At 43.6% G+C, this 22361-nt stretch overlaps 2 protein-coding genes across 8 annotated transcripts in view; both read left to right on the forward strand.

The window, feature by feature from the left end:
* LOC121593484 (protein GDAP2 homolog) overlaps positions 1 to 6606 on the forward strand; it is a 39521-nt gene extending 32915 nt beyond the window's left edge. For 4 of the 7 annotated variants that reach the window (XM_041915835.1, XM_041915837.1, XM_041915834.1 and 1 more), the window contains exons 11-15: positions 2353 to 2511; positions 5555 to 5708; positions 5791 to 5930; positions 6118 to 6316; positions 6399 to 6606. In XM_041915835.1, the coding sequence (XP_041771769.1) occupies positions 2353 to 2511; positions 5555 to 5708; positions 5791 to 5930; positions 6118 to 6316; positions 6399 to 6455 (709 nt within the window). In that variant the 3' untranslated portion in view covers positions 6456 to 6606. The remainder of the gene's footprint in view (positions 1 to 2352; positions 2512 to 5554; positions 5709 to 5790; positions 5931 to 6117; positions 6317 to 6398) is intronic. The other 3 variants (XM_041915838.1, XM_041915839.1, XM_041915840.1) reach the window with 1 other exon arrangement.
* Positions 6607 to 13302: 6696 nt separating this feature from the next.
* LOC121593482 lies at positions 13303 to 22015 on the forward strand. Its single transcript, XM_041915833.1, has 8 exons — positions 13303 to 13749; positions 15066 to 15481; positions 15548 to 15736; positions 15811 to 19645; positions 19708 to 19914; positions 20002 to 21166; positions 21241 to 21635; positions 21699 to 22015. Exons 1-8 carry the CDS (start codon positions 13656 to 13658, stop codon positions 21923 to 21925), a joined length of 6528 nt encoding a protein of 2175 aa, XP_041771767.1. The 5' UTR covers positions 13303 to 13655; the 3' UTR covers positions 21926 to 22015.
* The last annotated feature ends 346 nt before the right edge of the window (positions 22016 to 22361 follow it).

Consider the following 22361-nt stretch of genomic DNA (forward strand, 5'->3'; position numbering starts at 1 on the left):
TAATAAAGTTTTAACATCGTACTTTCAATTTATAGAGCTACAAAAAGCCTCCAATTCAAATCACCACTTCGAATCGCCCAATTTTTTTTCGATTTTAACCGCCAGAAGGGGGTTTTCGATGATAAATGGCACTGCAACAAAGCTCTTCCAAAATTAGTGCGCAAATTTTGATCACGTGTGTTTGTGTGAATGTTTGTCATCTGACTAGTCTCACCCGTGGCCCCACAAAGCCCACCCGCCCGGACCGTCATTAGATGCTCCATCACTCATACGCTCGTACGGAGGAGAGGGCCGCTTTGGTGGAGAATGTTGGAGAACGCATGCAAGCAACTGTTTGGTTCGTTACACTTGAAGGCTTTGGCCGTCATAAGCATTGTGTGTACAGGAAACGTGATATATAGTAGGTTTAGGTGGGTAGGTGTCGTTGAAAGCTAGCCATCAACCCCTGCGTACAGTTGTAGCTGGACATTTTGTCCGTCTTACAAAAGGAAACCTTAAGTCTAAACTTTGTTGTTTTGGGAAGAAAATTGAAACTAGAGATGTTAAACAGTTACGGTTTGATGAACATATTTATTCGCGGTTTTAAGCCTGTGTGGCAACAGAACCGAGAACCGGGGCAAGATATTGCAGGATTAATGTTTCTTAAGCCTAGTGGGTTATCCAAAATGTTGCAAAGATTGTATTTGTTCATTACTTGTGAAAAAAAAAATCAAAAATGTTCTTTAAAATATTTAAACATTGGCCAAAATAATATTGAAATAAGTTTGTTTAAACAGCTATAACGCTAGTTTTTCAAACGAACTACACAAAAATAAGGATTTTTTTGTATATTAAAATCGTCTACATTAACTCAAACTCTACTTTTGAATCTGGGCTACTCTATAGATAGATAAATTCGAAATCACACATGCAACGTCAATCTTCTCAATTTTGACCGTCTAAGTTAACGGTTTAAGAAGATATTAAATTAAACTTGTTATCATGCTAAAATGTATTATTTCTTGAATTTCTTGATAAAACTTTCACAAAATCACTTTCTTTGAAGAACATTAATCATTGCTAACCAAGCTATCGCGCAAATTGCACTGAAAAACTCACTCCCTATTGATAAATACCTTTCTCTCCAAACACGGCCAGTAATTGTAAAGTGGATCAATAAGTAATACCCTTCCACTGCACAATTACATATCCATTGTACTGTCCATATAACAGCCGTAAGTCTTCCTTATTATTCCGCTCCTTAATACACTAATCGATCGATTGCTTCCGACGATAATCGCTCTAAGTGTATGAGCGAAAGCGATATAGTACCGGTGCGGCATGACGCTGGGAGCGTATAACACTCCATCCATCCATTGTACGTGAGCTACATAAATCAGCAGCATTGGACGGCCGGGTGGACACAGTCTCAGTCGAATCGTTCCGAACCCGGCGGCGCATGTGAAATGTCCTTCAATTGAGCGGACTCGTGCAAACACGCCCGAAGGACGACTGGTTGAAATTGGTTATCGGCATCGGCATACCACCTTACATACCACCTAGCAGGCCGCACTATCCGCCGCTTCCCAAATGTGCAGTTCGATGCAATTGCTCTGGAAACAGCCCGCTCCCTTCGGAGCGGCACAACACCCTCAAGGGTAATTCATCAGTGCGAGTGGTGCGTAAATACGCCTGACTGCTGCAATTAATTGCCCTTCTTACCCGGTGGGGGCAGAGCGTTGCATGTCTTGGGGATGCTGTTCAGTGAGAGCAGCCTTGTCAAGGTCAAGGTGCCAGACTGCATCTGTTGTGTAGAGCTTGAGGTTTGAGTTATTTTCCCTATATTATTAAGCCTCTAGTGGTCGTTTGGTATAAAGCAAACACAGTAACTTTCTTTTCACTTGGTTTCATTTCGTATTTCATTTCGTCATGGGATCAATTCACAACAAAGATATGACGACTAGCGTCTGCATGCCTCCCGTTTACGTTCATTTCTATCAATTGGTCTCGTTGTTAAATGCGCTGAATTGAACCACGATGAATGCCTTCCCGATCGCTTTCATTTTTCATCATCTTGTTTTTTTTTGCTTTGCCGTTAAGTTTGTTGTGCTGTTTGTGCATATTAACGTTTCTACTTCCTGTGACAATTTCAGTCCCAATCTTTCATGTACCCGTGTGAACATGTGCGTCTGTTGGTTGTGTTGGAGAGAAGGGAGAAAGAAGAAGGCTGCTTCTCCCGCCATCCCCCCAACACCCAATATCCTTCCCGTGTATTGGCCGTTAAAAGTCGATGCTTCTCTACCCGCAACCCCGATAAACGCTGCTTCCCCCTCTCATTGCCGCAGTACTGAGACGATTTCTTCTCTCTTCTAGTACGACCACAGAAAACTATTGTCCGGAGATGATTGGCCACGTCCTGGCCACGCACGTCGGCAAACGAACCCGTATTCTAGACGGCTCCTTTACGTACGTCGAGCTGATGAAGCACTACCACTCGTCGCTCGACGAGAGCGAATGGCAAAAGGAGAATCTGTTAGTACCAAAGATCTGCTACTGCTACCGAACCAAACCCGTTACCCGCAAATGCAACACGCTGCTAAATCCCGTTCCTTGCTTTGGCCTTTGATAGTATGGAATGTGTTACCCGTTTTGCATTTTGTTTCATTTTCTCGTTAGTTCGTTTTCTTTGATTTGGTTTGGTTTGCTTTTGTCAGTTTCTTTACAAAATTGATTTAAAGTTCTGCTCTTCTGTTTGTATTTCTTTGCTTCTTTCCGCCCTGGATTACGTGATCTTTGGTTTACTGTTTTAGTTTGTTTGTAACATTTATATCTACAAACAATTTCAGTTATTGTTTTGCACGCTTTAGCGCTCCTCTAGAATGAATGCTGTTTAGTGCTGTTTACCCTGTGTCACCAGTTCCCGAAGCGATAAGCTTGGTGACTCATGTGAACAATTATCCATTTATTAGCAAGTTAACGTTTATTGGTAGGTGCCGTTGAGAGGGGCTCATTCAAAGATTACTGCCCAACGTCAAACACAACCGTCCGCAGTGAAATGGAAGCGTCGTGCATTGCAGTGTTGTAAAAAATAATTAAACCTTATGATGTACCTGTGATAGTTGGGGACATTAGTTGAAGACTTTTTTGAAATTATTTCCCATCAGCAATACTCGCAGAAGGTTGTACGGGGTGGTGAAATTATATTGTGTATAATTTAATTTCGTCCTCACGAAGCAGCCGAAGTGGCCGAAACTCTCGGATTAGCAAAAAGTTCGAAGAATCCACCACCGCGTCCTAAATAAATAATCAACCCTAGTTCTGCTTGCGAAAGGGTTTTGATTTGGAGCAGTTTGCGAGCCGCTTTTGTTTGAATTTTAAAGAATCCAAAAGCCTCCCCGCTCCTTCCCATTGGTGCTAACTCTTCTGTGTAGCGGCGGTAGTCAATTTTGAAATGTGCCTCTAATTCTCACCCCAACCAAAACTGATATCGTTCTGCTAGTGGTGCCGCGTACACACGCTGAACACACTATCGCCACACAGTTTAGTAGCAAAAGGTCGAGAAAACTAGTTTCCACATTTATTCGTCCTTTAACCAACTCCAGCTGCTGGTGGGGCGTCAAGGTTTGTAAACGGAAACGGTGGCGGCAGGCAAGGGGTTGGGAGTTTTTAGCATGAAACCACACATCCGGTCACTACTACTACCACTACCACTGCTACTACTGCTGCTGTTGTTTCAGTAGTTTACACACGGGAGCACTAGAAGGCTCCGATCCCGACCGGATGCTTGTCTTGCTTTTGCCTTGGTTAAATGATGACCTAAGCGAGGAGGTACCCCATCACCGTTTGGACAGAAAGGCCACCGCTTGGGTCATGGGGTAATACGATGAGTAGGCATGTTTTAGCAATCGATCGCTATTTCACGGCCAGTTACTCCTTTTGGAGGATACTGTTGCGTTCGTTCGAGCTTTGCGAGGAGTGCAAACGTACCAAAAAAAGAACATTTGCGCCTCTTTCCGTGACTAAATATCAGTGCCAAAGAAGTTACGCTGTGGTGCCTGTGGAGTGTATCGTTTCATGTGGTGCCGAAGAGTGCTCATTGCATAAGCAGATTGTGCATAAACCACTAACAGAAAAGATATGTGCCTTTTTCTTATATGCTCCGTTTCTTAGTGTTCAGTTACGCTCCCCCTCTCCTGGCGCGCGCTTCCTGACCTTCACCTTTTGCGTATCAACAATACAATACCGGCAGTCACGTTTCTCCTAATTATTTCACTTCACGTCCGAGCGGCCATGATCTGCCCCCTGGACAGGTGAACAGAGGGTGTATCACTAGTGGATTTCTTCTTTTTTTGTTCTCGAAACAACATGCCTGTATACCTTCCCGCTACCGTGCAAGCTTTCTCGCGCATTCCACAGTGAGTGAGGAGCTTAACAAATGCCAACGGCTGCAATCATTAAAAAAACGAGTCATATAAGGTGGTTTTTGTAGGAGCGAAAATTGTGTTGTGATGGAATTTGAGAGGACGGTGATGGTTCTTGGCTGCCTGCAGCTCCACGCGACGGTGGCCTTGGGAGAAAACCAAGGAACAGTAGAACACTGGTGGCGGGTGCGAAAAGCGGAAACTCCGTTTATGGGGCAAATTTTCATACAATTCGCTACGCTTGACAAATACGGTGATTAAATTGCGCAGCATCGAGCTAACCCAACCCCGCGGGAAAGGAGACCTAGCTGCTGTTTTTGAACATTTCACGTGCTGGATTCTGACTTGCTGGAGGATGTGTGTAAACTATTCCTTTTTATGTTTTTACAATATCCAACTAACAATCCACTTAAAACCACTTCGCCTGCAAGCAGTTGACGATGATGATGAACAACAGTGCGCATTTTCAAAATAGGTCAACGTAATTGATTAGATTACGTGTAGCTGTGGCTGTAGAGTGGATGTACTCACTACCAGACGCTTTGGCTGATGAAATGCACCATTTATATGCGTTGCAATAATCATCGTTTCTTGCCATGCACCGGGAACACATTTCTACGTCAACCAGCTTTTTCCAGTGATTAATTCCAAGTCTGGAGCAAAGACAGCCGCCAAGCCTGTTCCTGACGCGGGCATTGTTTATGTAAGCATCCATATGGCGATCCGCGGGCACCGTGATTGGCGACAGATGCCTGCACAATTATATTATTGGTCGGTTTGACTGCAGTGGGTGATGAGCGCACCATACTGCAATTAGAAAATTTCCACTGCTAATTTATTGCTCGACGGGGTGGTGCTTGTGCTGTTCAGTAGCAGTCAGCTAACTAAGGTGTGAAGTATGATTGTTATGGTCATAAAACTGTTTAACAACGCAATTCAATTTATCTGTTTGTTTAACGAGCCTGCTTAGGGTGGATGTGAATCGAATAAAAAATAACAAAATGGATATAGAAACAGAAGGAACTTCCACTTTGGTTACACCGTAGCTCTTCATCTCTTTAGCGGCACCTGCCTCCTATAGAGTGTTAACACAAATACATGATAAAATATGTTCTCTCTCATTGTATTGCAATGTATATTACTCGTACACACAGATACGAACGACTGCTGCGACGCGCTAAAACGGAAGACCTGTCGGAAGTTTCTGGCATCGGATGTCTCTATCAGAGCGGCGTAGACAGGCTCGGCAGACCGGTGGTCGTGTTCTGTGGCAAATGGTTCCCCGCTCACAACATCGACCTTGAGAAGGTAAGTGCATGGATGTTAATGCAGCTTTTTTTATTGTACACCATTATCAGCATATTTTACTCAACTTTTACAACGTCCACAGGCCCTGCTGTACCTGATCTATTTGCTTGATCCGATCGTTAAGGGCGACTACGTGATCGCCTATTTCCACACGCTGACGAGCTCGAACAACTACCCATCTCTGCAGTGGCTGAAGGACGTCTACAGCATACTGCCCTACAAGTAAGTTAGAGGTCACACACACACACACACACACACACACACGCCTAACCGGTTATCGGAAGTGGTTGGTTCGGCCTAGTACTGCATGACTCATCTTTGAACCGATTGAAACTGTGCAAGCCTTTCGGCTTGTATACATATTGCGCGTTCGAACAATCTTCTAACCATCGTGTCCAATTTTCCACAGGTACAAGAAGAATTTGAAAGCCTTTTACATTGTGCATCCCACTTTCTGGACAAAGATGATGACCTGGTGGTTTACAACGTTCATGGCACCGGCAATCAAGACAAAGGTGCACTCGCTCCCGGGCGTGGAGCATCTGTATTCGGCCATCGCGAAGGATCAGCTGGAAATTCCGGCTTACATTACCGAGTACGATATGGCGGTAAGAGTTTGGACCATGTTTGGCTGGGAGTGGCCCTCCGGACTGATAATAATCATTCTTTCTTCATTTTCTATCATTTCAGACCAACGGTATACACTACTTCCAACCGATCACAAACACATCGTCGCCAGCGTCCTAAGCATCGGACGGACCCGTCAACACCACTGTTGTTGTACGCGCCATCAGCTTCCGGTTATTGTTGATGCGGAAGATCGATTAGCGATCTTGTTTATTGCACACTACACTGCACGTGAGCACATAGTCTTATCCCAAACAAAGAAAAAAGAAAAACACACACACACACACACACACACACACACACACACACACACACACACACACACACACACACACACACACACACACACACCACACACACACACACACACACACACACACACACGAACTCCGAAGCGCATTTATCAACGGTACCACCGTTTCCCACCCGAAAATTGCGACAGGTTTTCAATCGATACAATATCCTCACTTTTTCCCGCCATCATGCAATGAAGAAGAAAGTGGCAATAGTTAATGGAGAGCTAAAAGCAAAAGATAACTTCATACATACATCCATCGTACTGTTGCTACTTTTCTGTCGAAGCAATGTTTAATATGATAAGCGGGACTGAAACTGAAATCTTTGCTTCCCTTTCACCATTGTTAGGTGTTGTGTATGTGTGGGCGAGAGCGTGCAAAGTAGATGCTAGCAGTAAATTTGGCGTGATAAATAGAAAACCTGCATCAAAACAAACAAGCAGAAGTAATGGAACTTACCTTTCTAGCTAAAGGAAAAGATTAATGCATAAAATGGTAGCAAGACAATGTGCGAACAAAAAGAGAATAATAGAAAACTCACAGGGTGATATTGCAACAGTGTTGACGAAGGTGGCGTACGGTTGGTTTTAGAATGGGAGTACCCGTTTGCGAAACGGACACACCTGTGCCAGAGAGCAAATGGCAAAAAGAATATAACGATTGTACTATTTAACTCAAGTAGACAAACTTAAACTGTCTCATACTCCCAGATATACAATGCTAAAACCTAGAAACTGAAGCCTTCGCCATCAATCGTGTGCGCAACTAGCAGCGACAGTTCAGCGCCGTTCGTTAGCAGAGGATATAATATGTAGCGGATGTCGTCCAGCATCCGACCATAATATTGAGAAGCAATGTGTAGCGCTCACGCATTGTGCGTGTGTGAGCATAGGGATCCGATAAAAGTAGATAAACGAAAACTAATATATATTTTGTTCAGCCAGTCCCCCGTTGAAAGAGACCCGTTAATGAAAATCGTTGTTATTGGTCACTGAGCGCGTAGAGCGAGTAGCAGCAGTGGTTTGTTGCTGTTAACCCCGACCCCCGAGGTGTGTTAAAACGAATTTATTGTCCTCGAATTTCCTCTTCCTTTTGCACTGACTTTCGACTAAGATGTGCGCGCATTGATGATGTTCCGCGCTCGGGAAGCCAAATGTAATTACACTTATTCGCGCATCTGGTTGGGTATTAGTTATTCAACTAAAAATGAAAATTCAAACAACAGAAAAACAGAACTAGAAGAGCAATCTAAATAGTCATGCAAGTGTTAAAATATTTGTATTACGTTTCCATTTGCGTGAGCTTTTGAACACGACCACATGTTTTTATTTGTAATAATAATTATCGGTTTTTGGTTGCCATGCCCGGAGAGTCTTTCGGAGATTAAAACCAAAAAAAGAAAATACAGGAGCAAAAGGGTATCAGGTGTATTTAAATTTTACCGCTAACGTTTTGGGCGTTTCATTTACAATTTATCTTCTTATCGTTCTGGATGTGTAGTGTCATATGAGTTGAGTTTGATCGGTTGCTACTGCACAACTGTAACCGTGCTCGTGCAGAAGGAGTAAATCTATTGTTATATGGACCTTGCAACGGACGAACTGTTAAAGAACTGTGCGTCCGATCATTATACAAAAGACATATATATTGCGTAGTGCTGTTGAAAATGGGTAAGCAAAAGCGGATGCAGGGGCGATGCAGTGTAAATTATCACGGCTCAGGTCGAAGATAAAGCACTGCAACAAGGGAATGAATAGTATTAAAGCGAATTGAGAAAGCGAGAGATTGAGCAAACAAAAAAAAACATGGTAGCAATAAACAAGTTGATACATATATACATACACTTGTGTATAAAGAACACGGCCCCATAGAAATACACACACAAACACAGATGTATGATTAACGATTAGTGATATATTCGCAACTGCGTAATTGCGCTACATTTTAGGACATGATAATCACGAAAAATTGATGCACAGAACCCCACTATCATCCTACGCGCATCCTACGAAAAAAACTGTGCAATTTAAAGAACCATTACACCTGCTGAATTCTTACTGTTTGAGTATTGCGGAGTTATTGTGAAAGTTTTCATCTCATCTGTGAATGCTGTTATATTTTACCTATAGATCATTTTTAAAAAATACATACATACAAAGTGTAAAGGATTGTTTCATGGACACAAGCATACCTGAATCGGGGTTTGATTTTAAAAAAATCAATTTTTGCTTTAGGCGCCATTCCACACTCAACGCGCTACTGTTGACAGCCGATTTTGTAATGTGCACGAAGAGATACGAACAGCAGAGCAAATTAGCAGAACAATTATGAATCTGCCTAAAATACCTTAGCCAAATAAAACATTTGCGTATGTTCTGTTGTACATTTCAACTTAACGATAATTGAGATTGGTTTTAGTATGTAGAACAACAACTAATTCGGGATGACTGCTTTTACAGGGGAACCAAGGGGTTTTCTTACATTTTCCACTAACATACATTGACAGCATGACTGTTTCCCAGTATCTGGCACTATCACCATATTTCTCTCCCAAAAGATTTGTTGCGTGTTTCAATCTCCTCTTCTTCAACTCATACATTGAATGTGCCAATGTTTCTTCATGGTTAACAGTTCACGGCGTAACGCAAGCTCATAAACAAAACAAGAAAAATGGAACAAGAAATACAAAAATTTAAAAAAAGAAACATAATATCATTCCACAACAATCATACTCCTTCATCATCGTGTCACACATGTAACACCTTTCAGGGCTTACGTAGTGAAATATGTAGTGTGTAAAGCTAGTCAAAGACGAAGAAGAAGGAAAAAACCGTAACATGAAACGAAAAACTTTAATTCCATGCTGTTTGTAAGATTTGCAATGAGCTGAGAAAGCAAGATAAAGAAAGTAAAGCAGATCAATACGAGAAAAAAAACAAAACAAAAGTTAAGACAAAAATGCGCCAAGCGATTTCAAATGTTAATTCAACAAAATAGCTAAATCCCGACGTTGCTGTAGCAAAATGAAATGAAAGACAAATCAAACGCCTATGCATGCCTGCGCCTACACGTACTAACAACGTTGAAGCCTCCTTCCCTCCGCTCTCACCGTTTCGCAACCCCATTCGCCCCAAACAAGAAAGGGACGGAAAAAGGAGTTTGAAAAGAAGGATGGAACACAGATAACATCATACATTAATCAATCGCAAAGTTGAACCAAGCAAACACCAATTACATTGTTTCGTTTTGTACTTAGAGGAAAAGAAACATAGTAAGTGTGATTCGTTTCGCCCTAGAGCATGAGCGTGTTGTGTATAGTGGGAATGATGATGGGTTGTTGAAAGCGTTGGCATGTATTGCTCCAGTCAACCATCTTCGAACGGCGGTAGCAACAAAAAGGAATTACAGTTGAAAATTGTAGCTTAAATTGCGGGAATTCTGGGGGTCGACGTGCAATGAAGGATTATATTTGACAGGTTGAACCAAAGACGCACCTGCATGGGAGGTTCCAACACCTTTAGCGTTCGATCAGTCGAGATACACTCTTAAATAGATGAATATTACATTTCACACCGAGCGAAGCGGAAAGAACAGTAGATAGTTTATGGTGCATGCGGTGTTCATGATCCGCCAGTAGTGCGGTAGAGCAAATGTTTCTCAAATACAAAAACTCCTCTTAACAGGCACACACACACGTAGTGTAGTTAAGGCTGACCAATTTTTGTTGCCGTTTCCTGCACGCTAGGGTCGGCAGCCCCCCGGGACGAAAAGGAAGACACGGAGGAACCCTAAGAAAGCAGTGTTAGCAGCAACAGTATATCGACGATGTACATACACACGACACTGTTCACGCCTGGTGAGCTTTTAAGTTTGCAATTTGTTGTTTAATCTTTGCACGGGAAACAAAGTGTTGGTAATGCAAACGAAACGAGCAGCCTGTTCCCCAATTTTGTTAAATATTATCAGCATTAGGTGGCAAGCTATTAAAAAACAAGTAAAACCAAAACGAAAAAAAAGGTATTTAAGCAAATAAGGCTCAAGCACGAAAGCGTTTTAAAATTCAATCCTGTAACCAGCAGGAAAACAGCCGATGAAGGATGAACAAGTGAATGAATTTAATAGTTGCGAGTGTGATTCTAAGAAATAAACTATTTGGTTGATTGGAAAAACGAATAGTTTCCATTCCAATGCAGCGTCCGAAGCGTTTTGAGAGCAAAAATTCAGAAATGAAAATAAATGAAAATGCGTTTAATTTTTGCATTTTTATCACCAGTTGTGCCGCTTAGTCATCATCATTACCATTGTGAGTATCATTTGATATTAAATTTTTTAGTCTTTGTTCTAGCTGAAACAACGTTGTACCTAAGGTAACCTGCTGTCGCAACAAGGATGGATATCTGGTTAGTAACCAGCTATAGGTCGGCAGCTATCGATACAACAAGCTATCCGTAGGCTGAAAAATAACAAGGCACTTGAACTGGTCAAGAATGGAGGTGCATGACTAGAAAACGAGATTCATCAAATTGTTACTGAGGTGTGGGATAGCGAATCGGTGCCTTGTGATTAGAATCTGGGCATCATCTACCCCATATACCAGAAAGGAGACAGGTTGAACTGCAACAACTACCGGGTATTACGGTGTAGAGTACTGCCTATAACATATTCTTCCTGATCCTTCAGGATCGACAAGGCGTCGCACGTCGAAGAGTCAAAGAAGATTCCGAAACGGAAAATCAACCACTGATCAGGTCTTTACCATGCGGCAGATCTTGAAAAAGATGGCTGAATACAGACATGACAAATAACCATCTCTTCATTGATTTCAAAGACGCATATGATTGCATAGCCAGTGTAAAACTGTACGACGCTATGGGCTCTTTTGTAATCCTGGTCAAACCGATAAGACTAGTTTAGAATGTCTATGCTCAATGTAATTTGCCAGGTGAAGGTGGATGGAAAACTCTTAGGGCTTTTTGCTACCACCAAAGATCTGCGCCAGGAAGACCGGCTTGCCTGTCTCCTATTTAACGTGGCGCTAGAGCGAGCTATCCGGGACTCGAGGGTGGAGACTACGAGAACCATTTTCTATATTTTCTCTATTTTATATTCGGGAACCAAGATTTTGGCATACGCTAGTGACATAGACATCATTGGTCTGAGGTTCGAATATTTATTTAAAGCCTACCAAGGGATCAAACAGGCAGCACAAGAGAACCTTTGATTGCAGATAAACGAGACAAAGACTAAACTGATGGTAGTACCACCAGCGGATCTACAAGCAATTCCAGACATACTTAGGCGTGAAGTATGAATAGATGAACGTACTCTTCCAGTCTTCCAAGTTCTCGCCTATCTGGGGTCCAAGTTAAGCAACGACAATGGTAACTGAATTGCGCGTAAGGATGCTGGCTGCCAAACGGTCATTCTACACCCTGAAAAATCAGTTCACCTCAAAGAACCTGTCACGATAGACGAAGCTGAGACTATATAGCACCTATATAGTACCGGTACTCACATACGCCTCTGAGGAATGGGCACTATCTAAATCTGACGAAACCCTCTAAGCTGCGTTCGAGAGCGAAACCCAGCCTGAAAAGTCTTTTTAAGCCGTCCTCAAGGACAGAGGAGTCGTTGTAGGACCTAACTTAGGCAACCCAAGACTGGCAGACGAAGACGCGAGACTGTGAGCGCTTTTGGATACTCCTGAGATAGGCCTAGATCGCAAAGCGGTTATAGCGGCGGAGAAGTAAGTAAGTAAGGGATCAATGGCAACGAGAGCGATTACGACCTATGAGTACCATTAAGATCAATGCAAGAGTTTGATCCTGGCCATGGACTCAACAAACGACTTTATAAATATGTTTACATTTATCCGTTACGGCCTCATCGTTTGCCTTATCGTTAATTTACACTTTGTACATTTCGTGCAATCGTTGATTGTTTTTTGAGATTCAAATGCCTCTTTCGTTACACTGACTAGAAGGTAGTGCCAGCGAGATGATTTCTTATTTCTGATATGACGTTACCCCTGGTGCATTAGTTTCTCAGGAACTGTTAAGTACAAAGCCTGAATCATAGACAGAATATCAGTCATATCGAGAAAATTTCCTCAAAGTAGGATATTATCAACGATAGAAATGTCACGCCAGAGGCGATCCCGTAGTATAATCGTCAAACGACTGAATAACATGCCCGTCATGGGTTCAATCCCAGAATGGATCGTCCCCCCGTAGCAAGGATTGACTATCCGGCTACGTGGTTATAAATTGAGTCTCGAAAGCCTGTATGTCCGCGTAGGACGTTACGCCAAATAGAAGAAGAAGAAATGTCACGCACTATCACTTCCTTTTATAAAATTCGTAAGGTTTTCTAAATACATCTTCAACTATGAACAGGGGAGCGTTCTCGTTTCACAGTAAAATGATCAGTATTTTACACACATAACAATAAAATAGGATGTGTTGATGGGCAATTTTCTTCAAATTCTCAGGATAAGATGGCACATGGGACGCTAAATCAATTTCATTCTGCCTAAAATGTGTTTGCGTACTTCAGCAAATCATAGAAACAACCTTACCTCTCCCCTTTTTCTAGCAACGACAGCAAGTGGTAGTGGGTCATACAAGATACTGCTTCCTCTACGTATGCACCGGTTTACTGTGCTTGTTGACATCCCGGTGGGCTCCCCGGTACAACAAGCCCGTATCTGATTTTAATTTATCAGATAACGGAATCAATCGACGGATGCTCGATATTGCCTATCACACTTCACGCAAGGGTGATAAAGAAGGTCCACCAACATACACCGACATTGATAACTGGGGTCGAAATCAGTTGCTTGACGGCAATACTGGGTAACGGACGAATATGATCGGTCGAGTGCACCGCAGTGCTAGGCTAGTTCATAAACGAGGCAATTAATTTCGGCTAGCGCAAAGTGCTCACGAAGGAGGAAGTTAGCAGTAAAGTGCTCGTTTTTACATGTGCTCTCACGTGTCATCCTTAAGCATCTGTCGGCAGTGCAATGAGTAGTGAAAGTAATTACAGCGTCTTGAGAAAGCTCCCGGTAGCCGCGATAGTAGTTCTAACGATAGTGTCGGCTTCCGTCACTGCGCAAGGTGAGCCATCGAGTCTAGTTTGTGCGAAATCCTACACGTGCCCAAACGTTGTTGATGTTGTTAGTGGTGTACTTAAAACTTCTTAAAATGTGTTTAATGAAATCAACACTACTGATGTTAGCCGTGTGTAATACATGTTGCAAACGGTGACATAAAAAAAACCCTGAAATAACACATCATTTGTCATAAGAAAGAAAACGCAAAGACCCGACCCAACGAATGTGTGCCCAGTGATGATAGATACTATCAAAGTGACAGCTACAACCATCGCCCATTTGATGATTGCTTGTTAAAACAGGCCCATTAAAACGTCGGCACTCAGGAATGGTGCTGGGCTTTGATGGATTGCGTCTATTTGGGAGATTCAAAGATTGTTTCCTTTAAGTGTCAATGACAGGTGGCAGACATTAAAGAAGGTGATGCACACAACAGTTGACTCATCATTTGGAGGAACCAACAAAAGGTGTCATATTGTAAATTTTTCAGCAAAAAAAAATGTTAACTTGGTATAACAGATTCGCTGAAAATTGTTTTAATAAGGTCAACATTTTTGTGTTAGAGTTTTGATCTTCTTTTCTACTAGATTACTTTCAACTGCTAGAGCCCAGTGCCGCAATCTTGTGCAATTGATATTGTGTTATCGGTGTTAATTAATATTTGATGGCATCGTATTGTTGGCCTTTCGTTATCACTGTTTTTCGCAGCAATTCGCAGCAATACACAGCTGGCATTATAACCTGTAGCTTCTAAGCTATTTGATAGAAAATTCACATCCGTGTTTTTATCAACAGATTTTCAGCCTTTTATTTCAACCACTCATCCTGACCAATCCATTTCAAGTGCACGCAGAGGATGAGCAATAACTCACTTAGCTTATCTCAATTGATAAATGTAGCTTCTGGTGCTCTTGACGCCGGAGAAGAAGTTAATTCGGGGCTTTTTTTGTTGTTATCAATTTCCAAGAACCAAAACAATTGATTGGAGTCTACAGCTCATTATTTTCGTGTTAATTGTTGCTGAAAACTACTCTATCCAGTGACATACAGTTTGAGCGCATACATCAAGCGAGCGATACAAACATTCCAAACATGTTTATTTGTCTTTTGGGATTCTCACAGGCTGGACGGGATCGATTCGTATCCGCCATGGTTCCTCCAGTCATCTTCTGATATCAAAGATTTGACTACACCAAAGAGAGGGAAGGCATTTGTTGTGAATGTGGATTATAAATTTTAGACATGTATAGACTTATTCCATCGCAACATTACCAAACATTGGCCCCACGCTTACACCACTTCCTTTTCCTCCCGATACAGAATGTTCCTCGCCAACACTCACTTTTGTTGGCCAGTTTCCAACAGAGCCTGAAGTATCGACCACGGTGGGCGTCGGCTACACACTGGCTCAGCACGAAGTGAGCAACGTTCTCTCCGTCAAAGTCAATCCAAGTCAAACAGGTTTGCCGGTGTACATCGATGCAGTCCTCGCAGACGGCCGGCTGCTAATTAAAACGAGCGCTCAGTTCGCTGATTACGAAAAGCTAGATGATAAATTGTTCTTTTTCAACCGTGTCGTCTTTACCTGCACTTCGGGCTCTGTTCGCGAGATGAATTTCAGGCAGTCGATCAAGGAAGAGAACAATCATGCGCCACTGTTCTCCAAAACCAGCTACGACATTACAATTCCATTGCCATTGCCGAGGGAATTCAATATACAACAGTTCATCGACGGTGTAAGGTTTTTCTTTACAGTTTCGCGTAAATTAAGTGACGGCTCGCTGATTGTGAATGTTTTATAGGGCAATGGAGTGGTGGCGAATGACTACGACATAACGAAGAATAAGATAACATTTTCCATCGACGAAAATGACTATTTCATCGTTCAGTCCATTGGTGGATCATCGCGTACAGAGACCATGGCGAATTTGATAACGAAACAAACGCTTACGAAAATACAACCACCGATCACAGTGCAGATTACTGCCATGGTAAGCACGATCGCTAATGTCGAGAGAAGGCTGGCGTCACTAACAATAAGTGTGGCAATTTGTTCCTTTTTTAGGATGAATGGAACCCTCCGAAAACATCGACGGCAAGGATCACCATTGTTGGCGATCCAGTGATTTCGTTCGTAACACCACCAGAGTTTGAACAAAACCTTTACAAAACAGTCTACAAAATAGGCGATACTTTCACACCCATTCGCATTGCTCTGTTGGCCAACACCTATGATACCAGCGTCCGTTACCAAGCTTCTGGAGAGGATGCAGATTATTTCACCATCACACCAGCAACAGATCGGAGCAGCGTTACGGTAGCGTTACGTTCGGGCACACAAATCGATACAGAAAAGAAGCTGCTTAGCTTAACGATCACCGCTAGCCGCACGGGTACGGAGTATGTTGGACGCACAGCTCTGGTAGTGGAGCTTTCGCATGAACCGAAAATCGTGCCCACCTTTGAAGCCTCCCTCTACACCGGTACGATAGATCGTAACAAAGTGATAACCGTAGAGAGCATCAAATTACTGCCAACCACCAGTGATAGTAGCGTACGTGTGCGATTGTCCGGAGAAGATTCTCAGTACTTCACACTAACGTTTACCAACAATCAAGCCACCCTGGCTCCATCGAATATGCTGACCGATGCGGTGCTGAAGGAAAAGAATTTCTTTCTAGTGACTCTGCAGGCAGAAAAGATTGACGTCGGTACAGGTGAAGCACTGGTTCTGGTAATGGTAGAGAAGAGCATCACAAAAGATCCACATTTTGAACAGACGCTATACGAAGGTACGATCACCGAAACGGGTGTACTGAATGTGCCGACGGTTCGCATTTCACCGGACAGTTTCATGCAAGGTTTGCAGTACGACTACACAGGTGACACTACGCTGGTTACAATTAGTCCGGACAGTACTGGCACTTTCACCATAACAGCTAACAACGTTACGCCCGAAAAACTGATCGGCAAAAGCTATATCCTGCTATCGATCGTTGCCAAGCTGGAGGATGAAGAAACAGCCCACACTGTAGTTATCCTCAAGGTGCTTCGCACTCCGGTAGTGTTGCCAAAGTTTACCGAGCCCTTCCTCGAAGGTGAACTAGTGTTGAACACGCTAGAAGTACGTCTTCCGAACGTGGAGCTGGTGCTGGATACCTTCTCAGCCGACACCAAAGTAAGCGTCGTCGATGATCGGTACTTTTTCGACATCCTAGAGGATTTTCCGGAAAACGTGTATAAAGTGTACCTGCGTTTAAACGTCACCAGAGAAATGTTGCGTGATATCGATCGTCTTTCTCTGCAAGTAGAGGCGCAAAATCCAAACTCTGAAAAGTCATACTGCTTCATTACGGTAGACGTAAGCCGATCAGCACCACCAGCTTTCGAGCGACTTGTCTATGATGGTGTGATCGATGAAACGAAACAGCTAGTTGAAGAAATCGTGGCTAAACTTACGTCCGACTCCGCAGGAGAAAGGATTATGTACACACTCGAAGGCGAAGATGTGACGTTTTTCTCAATAAAAGAAGCGCCCACATGGGACAATATACGCATCGCGCTTAAATCCCCGTTAACCGATGAGGAGTTTGAAAGCCGCACTCATTTCCAGCTGAATCTTAAAGCCACAAATACACTGTTAGCGGTGGATACGGTCGTACCTTTGATAGTGTATGTAAAGCATTCTTTGGTAAAAATTCCCAAATTCGAAAAACCCCTCTACAAGTCGCGCATCGATACCGGTCTTAAGCTTGTGCCGTTTGAGCAAATTAAGCTAGAGCCCGGAACCTACGTCGGGATGGCCACGGTTACCATTCGCAACAGCAACAGCGAGTTCTTTGGTGTGCAGCTGCAAGATGGCATCGTTACAATTCAGCTGCTAAAGGAACTGGAGGCAGCGTCGGTGAGTGGTGTTAAACGATTCGAGTTTGTCATAGAATGCGCTAACCCAGATTTGATGTCAGGCTTCACTACCATACTCATTGACATTGATCGTGTGGTTGCGCCTGAGTTTTCCGATCGCTTCTACAATGGAGAAGTACGCGAAGGCGCACAGCAGATAACGTTTGATAAAGCAATTACTCTTAAACCGCAAACGATCGTAACCGATACAGTATACGAGCTGGAAGGAGTTGACAGCGCTTTGGTACGATACGTTGTATCGAACGATCGTAGTTTGAGTTTCTTTTTGCGCGACGAAGTAAGCAAGGAACAACTGAAGGCGCGCTCAGAAATCACATTCATAGTAGTTGCCAGTAATCCTAGCAACAGCCAGCCGGCGCTAGTTCCCTGCACGGTTAAGATTATCCGCGAAGTAAAGCCCAGCTTTACGCGTACTTCATTCCGGGGCAAAATTGTGGAAGGTAACACGGTGGTCGATTTTGGAAGCTTTCCAATTGCTTGGGAAGCCGACAGTGTGAAGGATACGGCCACATTCTTTATCGTTGACGCGGTGCCGAACAGTCACTTCGAGGTGCAGCCAAGTGAAAATCGTCTATCGATTAACATTGCTGTAAAGCCCGACGTAAAATGGGATCAGGTGCGGTCGTACCCTTATTACCAGCTCATCCTGCAAGCTGCAAATCCCGGGTCTGACACGGCACAATGTACGCTTGTGATTGACGTCGAAAGTCTTCCCACCATCACGCCAACCTTCACCAAAGCAATCTATCGTGGTTCGCTACAGGAAGGTACGAAGGAGGTGGTGTTCTCGGCTGCTGACACAATTACCGTACAACCGGGAACCATTATGCCTACCTTCCAGTTCACTGCCGCTGAAGGTGATGCGAACCTGTTTGATGTGATGTTGGTCGATGATAACAAATTTAAAGTGTCGCTTAAAGATAGCATCGCCCCGGGCACCATTGAGGGGCGCGACATGTTAAGCTTCATCATAACCATTAACAATGCGTACAGTGCAGACGATACAGCTACCATTGTGATCACTATCAAGCTGGACGATATCATCAGTCCGGCCTTTTCAAAGCTGCTGTATAGTGGCACCATCCTCGAAGGTACCATTGTGTTGAGTTTGCAAGAATCGATCCTACTAAGTGGTGGAACGTTCACAGAAAACACCGAAATAGGCATTGGTGGAACGGATGCTACACTGTTCGCTGTTTCAAGAGCGGAATCTGTGCTGGATCTACGCATTCAAGCAGATGCAATCAACTGGAATGAGCTAGATGGAAAACACTACTTAAGCATTTACGTACAAGCTACCAATCCTGGCAGTGATACAGCCACATCGTTTGTGGTGATCGAAATTGAACGTCTGCAGCAACCCCAGTTCGTCCAATCCTCTTCCCACGGGTACATTGAAGCCGGTGATCGTAACGTACGTTTCGCAGACGGTTCGGAACTAAGGATAGTAACCGACAGCACGCAACCTGGTTACCAGTGGAATCTTGCCGGAGACGATTATCAGCTGTTCGATGGGTCGTTGGTTGAAGATTTGTTCAAATTCAGTCTTAAAGAATCGGCTGCCACGGAACAGTTGTTGGGTACCAGGACGACTCTCAACTTCAAAGTTATTCTCAGAAATCCCAATGGAAGAACAATCGATTCGACAGTGGTGGTGAACCGCCGACTGTATGTGCCTCAGTTTTCCAAGCACATCTACACTGGTTCGTTCAATGCAGATCTGCAGTTGTTGCTAGCGGATGCGATACAAATAACGCAAGCAAGCTTTGCGAGTGGAACTGTTGTCACCATACTCGAGTCTAATGTTGATTTCCTTGCGCTTGAGCAAAATGAGCGCAGTGTGGAGCTAAAGTTGTCCCGAGCAATTTCGACCGACGATTTCCAGGGCCTACAATCGGTACGTCTTGTGCTGTTAGCTAAGGCATCCGAAGATAGCTGGAGTACTTGCTCGGTTATGCTGTCAGTTCCTGATGGAAGTAAGTTGGATCAAATGCAACGCGTTGTACAACTTCAGGTCTGATCTATTCCTTCATTGCAGCGCCCTGTATTCCTTTGCCTCCGATTGTGGACTGTTCTAGTTGTTACAACTGCACTACTGGCGGTATTCAGGAGGATGTGCCCGTATTTCCGTACGGTGACTTCAGATTTCAGTTGCGAAGCGATACTACAGGTGCAATTGGTACGGTAACCGCTATTGTAAAAGATCCAATAGCTATTGTTCAACATACTCTGGATATGGAAGATGGTAAGGATTATTTTAATTGGGATTTGTATTGATATAGGATCAGTCGGTTTTTCGCCGTCACTTATATATGTTTGTTTTGAATTGTAGCATACTTGAAAGAGCACCTTTCCATAACACCTAAAGGACGATTAATACTTGATCGTCCGATCATTCCGAACGTCTATCATTTCCTCGTGCATGCAACGAACACGGCAGCGGGAAAGCGTGCTACGGCAAACGTTCTACTTGACGTGCTGAATCAATTTGAGTGTACGGAGGGTGATAAGCAAGTAGCAGTCGATCAGGTGCTGTTCGTGACGCACCTTGAGGAGGAACGGCCGCATGCGACAATTTTCTCTACCCAACTAAGCGAATCGTGTACTTACGAGCTGATTAGCGAACATCCAATAGAGGATGGTCAACAGGAGACTTACTTCTACATCGATCCTGAATCCAACTGGCTTGCTTCGAGAAGCTTTGACCGTGAAAATGAGAAGCTTTTCCAAAACATGGACGTACCGCAATTTAAGCTGGTGCTGAAATTAAATTGCCTCGATAACGACGAAGCAGCGGATCAAGCTAATCGACGATCGATGGTGAAACGATCGCTCGTGAACACGGAGACAATAAACTACGCACCCGATATTACGATTGTAAGCATTATCGTGGACGATATTAACGATAACGATCCTATCTTCATATACCCTGAAACGGCATCCGGAAACAAGGTCTGGCTTGGTTTCCCAGAACCTTCCCTGGCTAATAGACTCATGCTGTCCGGGCTGATAGATGTTGTGACGACGGACGCGGACGAGAATTTGAATGCAAAGATCAGATACAGCTTGGAGGAAAACAAACATTTCACCGTACATCCCGAAACTGGCTCCATTAAACCAACAAAAGATTCGTTACGTGCCTCCAATATCATTGATCTAATTGTGTATGCAACAGATCGTGATGGTGCAGTAGACGGACGCAGCAGTCGCCTGGAAATTACTGTACATCGTCTGGACGAAAATCAGATTGCGTTCATCACCCTTGATGCGGCTGACGAAGCCACTGCGCAGGAGTTCATCGAACAGGTTAATCGCCAGAGCAATTTCCATCTAAAGGTACTCCATCAGACTATCGTGCCGTTGTTGGAAGCGTCCAGTGGTCGAGCAAACTTTATAAAAGCTGTCCGACAGGTACAAAATACCATAAGTACTATGCGACTTATTGTGTACGCAATAAACGATAATAATCAGCTACTGAGTACGAACGATATTCGAGAGTAAGTAACGTCATCTAACAAAGTTATGATGTAGATGAGTTTTTTTTTTCAATTTAATTTCTTTTTTTTTGTAGCGGCATAAGAGCGGTGTTTCCAAATATTAAAGCATCGGCTATAGAATCGTTCAGCAATGCCGTTTGCTATGGCAACCAAACCAATCCCTCCTGCCCAGAAGAATTGTCCGGCGGCTCCAGCAACAGTGGTCTAATCGCTTCAACGTCCGTGCTGGGAGGGCTTCTCCTTATCTGCATGGCGCTTACGATTGTGCTGTATCTACGCTATGTGAGGCCATTGTCGAAAGGAACTGACAACAATCCATCGGATATAGTGCAGCTTGAAAATGATTTCGACACTACTCCACCGTCTACATCGCCATCCTTAGGTGCAAAGAAGGAACGCAATGCTGACGACTCCGAAATGGTGGAAGATAGGAAAATATCTATTAACATTGCTGGCATCACCATGCAAGGTAGTATTATACTGAAGCGTTGCGGAAAGCAAAGTACGATTGTAAAATGCACTATTTTCACAGAGTCTGAAGATACCAACGTGGATGCTGGTAATCGGCTGGCCCGTTCCTTAGCCGAGCGGTTAGACGAGGAAGATGAGTATGGCGCTATAACTTCCGGAACATCGGGGCAGGAAACGACCAGCGAACCAAAGAACGTCAAGTTCAACGAAGTCGTTGAAAGGATAGAGGTGCAGGAGCACCATAGCGATGAAGAGGACGGTAGCTCGGTGTACGAAGAGCGTTTGTAGCGAGCATAGCAGTCAGTTTACATTATGATGTAAATTAACAGTGGCATAAAATAAGTTTGGATGTAAATAAAAATAATAATCATAAATCAATACGGCTCAATTACTTTCCAACCTACAGAACGCAGTTGGCAGGCCCATTTGCTAGTTAGCAACATGTACGCACCGCTGTACGCGCGGTTGTTGAGTGTCCAGAGCTTCACGCATATTTTAACATTCTAATATATGCGCTTTGTTGCCGGTCTGATGGTACAGTCGTCAAATCGTACGACTTAACAACATGCCCGTCATGGGTTCAAGTCCCGAATAGACGCCATACATAGGACTAACTATCCTGTTATGGTTAACAATAAGTCTCTGAAAGCCAAGCTCACTTCACCAGTGGGTACAGGCAGGCCTTGACCGACAACGGTTGTTGTGTCAAAGAAGAAGAAGAAGA

This window comes from Anopheles merus, chromosome 2L, assembly GCF_017562075.2.
Source record: "Anopheles merus strain MAF chromosome 2L, AmerM5.1, whole genome shotgun sequence".
Classification (NCBI taxonomy): domain Eukaryota; kingdom Metazoa; phylum Arthropoda; class Insecta; order Diptera; family Culicidae; genus Anopheles; species Anopheles merus.

Excerpts from the sequence above, each read along its gene's own strand:
- LOC121593482 (XM_041915833.1), top strand. The coding sequence starts at position 13,656 with ATGAGTAGTGAAAGTAATTACAGCGTCTTGAGAAAGCTCCCGGTAGCC. Across the intron at positions 15,737-15,810 it reads CAGTGCAGATTACTGCCATG|GATGAATGGAACCCTCCGAA; the intron begins GTAAGCACGATC and ends TTCCTTTTTTAG. Across the intron at positions 19,646-19,707 it reads GCTGTCAGTTCCTGATGGAA|CGCCCTGTATTCCTTTGCCT; the intron begins GTAAGTTGGATC and ends CCTTCATTGCAG.